This window comes from Bidens hawaiensis, unplaced genomic scaffold, assembly GCF_021521415.1.
Source record: "Bidens hawaiensis isolate Kalapana, Puna unplaced genomic scaffold, B.hawaiensis_p1.1 tig00048403_1, whole genome shotgun sequence".
In the NCBI taxonomy this organism is placed as follows: Eukaryota; Viridiplantae; Streptophyta; class Magnoliopsida; order Asterales; family Asteraceae; genus Bidens; species Bidens hawaiensis.
This window is the reverse complement of record NW_027498676.1, coordinates 77691-82567: the sequence shown is the minus strand read 5'-3', so window position 1 is coordinate 82567 and position 4877 is coordinate 77691. Positions and strand designations below refer to the sequence as shown.

Genomic DNA, 4877 nt, shown 5'->3' with positions numbered 1-4877 from the left:
AAAAATTCTAAAAAATTAATAAAAAAAAATCATAACTCAAAATATAAATAAAAATTAAAAAAATTAAAAAAACAAAAATGTTTCCCTCATCATTCTCGTTCCAAAAAAAAAACCCGAAAAGACACAATGCAAAGACATAAGACATAATGACGAAAACGAACAAAAGACACAATTATAACTAAAAAAGGACATAATAAATCGCAAAAATATGACACAATGCCGAATAAAATATAACACAATGTTGACTAATATAACACAATATCAAGAAAAGAAGACACAATCAATGGCGAAAATAAACACAAAACACAATGATAAACAAAAAGAAACAATGGTCTTTTTCACTCAACATTATGTTTTTTTTTAAAAGAACGAGAAAGATAGTGGAAACATTTTTGTGTTTTTACTTTTTTTGTTTTTTTTATTAAATTTTGAGTTACGATTTTTTAATTATTTATTTTTAATTTTTTTTAAATAGTTTTTTTGTGTGGCTATAAATGTTTCTCATTTTTGTCTCTCTTTGTAGAAAAACTTGACCCAATAAACTATATACATCATATCAAAGGTCCATATAAGATTGATATGCATCATATCGCCTCACCCAATATGCATGTAATATCCTTATGGCACCGTTCACCATATGGTAAACTCCAACATTGGCCAAATTGTGATAATATGGCCTATATTGACCAATATAGATCATATAAATATGGACCAATATGCTCCATATTAATCAATATGGAGGATATTGGTGTCAAAATAGAAGGTGAAAGTGTGGGAATAAACGGAGCCATAGCAAAATCTGCTGCACACTGGTTACCTATTTATCAATTAATGGTGTAGCCTGCATCCTTCCATTGACCTCTCATGATTGAAATTTCGAAAATCAAGAGTCATTAACTATTTTCTTATTGCAACAAGTGAAGAACACTTTTGGGTATTTCTCTTGCCAAAGCATGGATCAAGTTTTACTAATTAACTTGAAAAGTATAAACGCCTTAAAAGTATTTTTAGTTATTGTTACATATTTACCATTATTAACTGTTGCACACTAATCATTATGTATTACTGACTATAAGAGCCTTAGAGGGGTCCCACAGCCTCTTCTGCTCATCGTATTTTCTTTGAAACTCCTGTATTGCCATTCTCCTTGAGGGTTTAACTAATGCAGCTTGCACTGTGACTTTGTTTTAAATTACCTACATGCAATATATAGCCAAATATGAGGATTAGCATTTTCACCTCTTGATAAACGTGTTACATACGTTAGTTAGAGGTGGCAGTGTCAGCTCATTTGTATAGAACATGCCAACTTGGGTATAGTTATACTGATGGCGGATCAAACGGGTAAATTAAATAAACAAAATTGGCTATAAAAGTATCGGGTCAAGTGGGTTAAAAGTAGCGTGTGTTCGAGTAAGTATAAACTCTTATAACTAGTTTTATTTAGAAAAAAACGTCTTATGATCTATAACTAAATACGTGGCCACGCGTATTTAACACATTCGTTTCTAGGTTGATTTTATTTTTGTATGATTAAAACCCCTTAACTTTTAAAGCGTAACGATGAAGTTCCACAACTTATAAACTATTATTAACATAAAAGTCCTTTTTTGCATGATTAAATCCCTGAACTTTCGAACAATAAGTGAAAAAGTCCTTTTTTCTTGTATGTCCATACAAATTCTTATAATAAATTTTGGGATTTAATCATGCAAAAATAAAATGTGTTAATTCCGCCAAAGTCCTACATCTTTTTTTCTCCTACAACTTCCCTTAATTATTTAAAAAGTTAATTAAGATCAACATGTGCTTGTGGAACATAACCCAACCTAACTCGATTCTTGCTAGATTTAAAGATGACCCGTTTGACCCAAAAACGTTTTGATCCCTCTATACTTCATCAAAATGTGAATGAATTAAGATTTACGAGCGTTTACATAGTTTGTAGCACGGTTCCTTAAAGGCTGGATCATCTTCTTGTGCCGGAGGGTCCTGACCGAATATAATCTCGCAGCTCATATCATCAAAATCTTAGATCAAAATAAGCACAATGAGTACACTTTGTGGGATTCAATAGTTGTAGCACTTATAAGCTCCTTTTATTATAAAAACTATTGTCTGCCCAAAAATTGTAACTGGCACACTGATTTGAAGCATACAAGTTGTTTCAAATTTCCTAAATTCATGATATAAATTGGAATCAACACTTTTAAATCTCTACTTGAAGTGGTGCGCCCTGAGTGGAGGACACGCTGGCCCGCCATACATGTTTTCGGGCTTCTGTATGTTAGTGCAGGCACTGTTATTCCCCTTAAGTTTGTATATGCATGTCTCTATTAATTTGAGTTCTTGAATGATTTGAGTGCACTAAATTTGTTGTTTAGGGGTTGTTCTAGGTGCACTTTTCCTGTTATGAAATCATTTCTAGTCTATATTTAGTGTGGGGTAAATCTAATGCATTTCCTTGCTTCAAGTGTTTGTTCGACACGTTTATTTATAAATGAGCCCGTGCGGTTTATGTTTTAAATAAAAATAGGTAACCAAGAAGATTTACGTCAAACATGTAAAATAAAAAATAAATAAATAAATAAAAGGTAGTAGTAAAAAAAGAGCGGGCTGAAAGTCGACTAGACTGTAATTTGAATCATATTTGACGCACTAGTTATTTTCAAAACTTTAAAAAACAGTTTTTGGTTAGCCCAAACCAATCCGTTTGACCTGTATACATTTGGCAGGCAACCCGACCCGATCAATTTTTCAGGTCAAGTTTACTTACTAGGAACCATGTTGACGCCAATCCCTAAATTTTTCTTAATGAACTCTTGTGTTGGCATCTTGCATAGGTTTGTGCACATGCCCACGCAGTTCCCCTCTTCCAAAAACCTAAAAAATTCACGAAAATTGCATTAATTTAAAAAATGTTCTCTTGCTAATGTCTGTATTTTTTTAGAAACATATGCAAGAAAAATAAAATTTTACCTGCATTTTGTTATGTGCACAACATTCCTCTCTTTTCTCCCTTCAAACTCCAACTCTCTTACCTTCAAAATACTATTACTTAATTAATATTAATAGTTACAATAATGCATAAATCTACAATCGATTTTTAGGTGTCAAGCTATTATGTTAAATCTGAATTTTACTGCATCTTGTACTAGGATTGGGTTTAACTTGAAATGCACTTTTGATTATTAACATGTATCTCTATGGTAGTTATTTTCGGTTAGTACAGCGTTACCTCACTGGGACCCACAAGCCAACTAAATGCTAACGTAGTGAAGACGGCATAAAACTCCCTTGTAAACTTTGATTGGGGCATCAATCTCATCTGCATAATTTAAAATACAAAATCAGATACAAACACAATGAGTAGTTTCAACCCATTTTCTATGGATATCGAATACCACTTGGCTTTGGGTTGTATTTTGTTGATCGATAGCAATTCGTATAACTTGTATTCATATACTTACAACCTAAAGCATAATGTTTTAAAAGGATTTATCTTAATTACCATAATAATTATATAGTTTTTCAAAACATATCTAAAGTATTAATTACGTACAAAGCCAAACCCTGCGAATCATTTAGAACCGCACATAAAATAACGTACCATTTTTACTCTAACCCAGTTTAGTCTGTATAGTACCTACGGGTGTAATTGAGCCCGTCTAAGCTTGAATGCGGCGTGTCTAACTAAATAGAGTACTAACTGTTTATTTATTTTATTGTATACATATACAATCATTTATATACATACTGATAATTATACATATATATATATATATATATATATATATATATTAATAGTTCCTAATTCTTTTCTTATTATGTATAATAATAATACTTACTACGTAGCATACAACTTTTATATTAAATATTATGCTTGTGAGCCTAGTCAAATTCGGTATATGAAACTTGGACACAGATTTCCACTCCTTTAATAAGCAAAATTCAATTTCAGCTTGAGTTTATTTAAACTTTGCTCGTTTCGAGTTAGCGAATCAATCTTAAGTACTCACGAGTAACTCTGCTTGTTTAGACCCCTGACGCTAATATAAAAGAGGAAGATATACTGAAAAATAAACTTGCCATGGAGAGTGTAAATCTAGGAACAGCTTTCTCAAGAGCCTTAAGAATAAGGGCACGTTGTTCAGTCGGGCTAAGCTCCCGAAACATAGCTGCTGAGACCTCCACAATTCCTTTGTACCCAGGCGTGTCAATTTTCATTCCTGCATTAGCATTACTAACATCAAAAGTTTGTTCCAACATGTAGAAAACGGGATTTAAACCAAGTATAAACAAACCCGTGGTTTCTTGGATTGTTTTAGAGAGGTGAGCAATGGCGATACTTTCAAGCCAGTTGTCGTGATAGACAGTCTTTGATGACGTGGTATTGTGGATTTTAAGACTATGATGATTGTTATCTTTAGTAGAAACAGAAGTTGGTTGGGTCAAGAGTGACAAAGTGGAAAGACCACGTTTGGAGAATATGAGCGGTGGTTTCCAGTGAGATCTTGCCGGAAATGAGAATACTCTAGCCGGAGATAAGTGTATGGCTGTTCCCATACTGCTGGAGAGATTTTAGAGAGAGATTTTAAGTAGTGGGAGTTGCCACTTAGAAGCTAGCTTTGCGTATCTTCTTTTGTTTAATATGGCATTGGCATTATATATAGAGTGTTCTGCTTCTTAGGTTGGGTGGGCCACCCTACTCGCTCCACCGAGTAGGGTAGCACACGACCCTGGGTACGTGCAATGCAAGTTCATCAAACGAGTATAAAATTTGAGTTCGGATACTCGATTGCACTAAAAGCACTCACATCCCCTCTATCATATTCTATCACTTAACTAAAAGTTATATTTTATAAAATTTAATACTT

At 33.1% G+C, this 4877-nt stretch overlaps 1 protein-coding gene across 1 annotated transcript; it reads right to left on the bottom strand.

Annotated features, from left to right (window-relative positions):
* Positions 1–1127: 1127 nt before the first annotated feature.
* LOC143597514 (beta-carotene isomerase D27, chloroplastic-like) lies at positions 1128–4581 on the bottom strand. Its single transcript, XM_077075998.1, has 7 exons — positions 4305–4581; positions 4090–4229; positions 3239–3337; positions 2980–3041; positions 2777–2883; positions 1938–2030; positions 1128–1196 (listed from the first exon to the last, which is right to left on the bottom strand). Exons 1-7 carry the CDS (start codon positions 4564–4566, stop codon positions 1156–1158), a joined length of 804 nt encoding a protein of 267 aa, XP_076932113.1. The 5' UTR covers positions 4567–4581; the 3' UTR covers positions 1128–1155.
* Between the last annotated feature and the right edge of the window lie 296 nt (positions 4582–4877).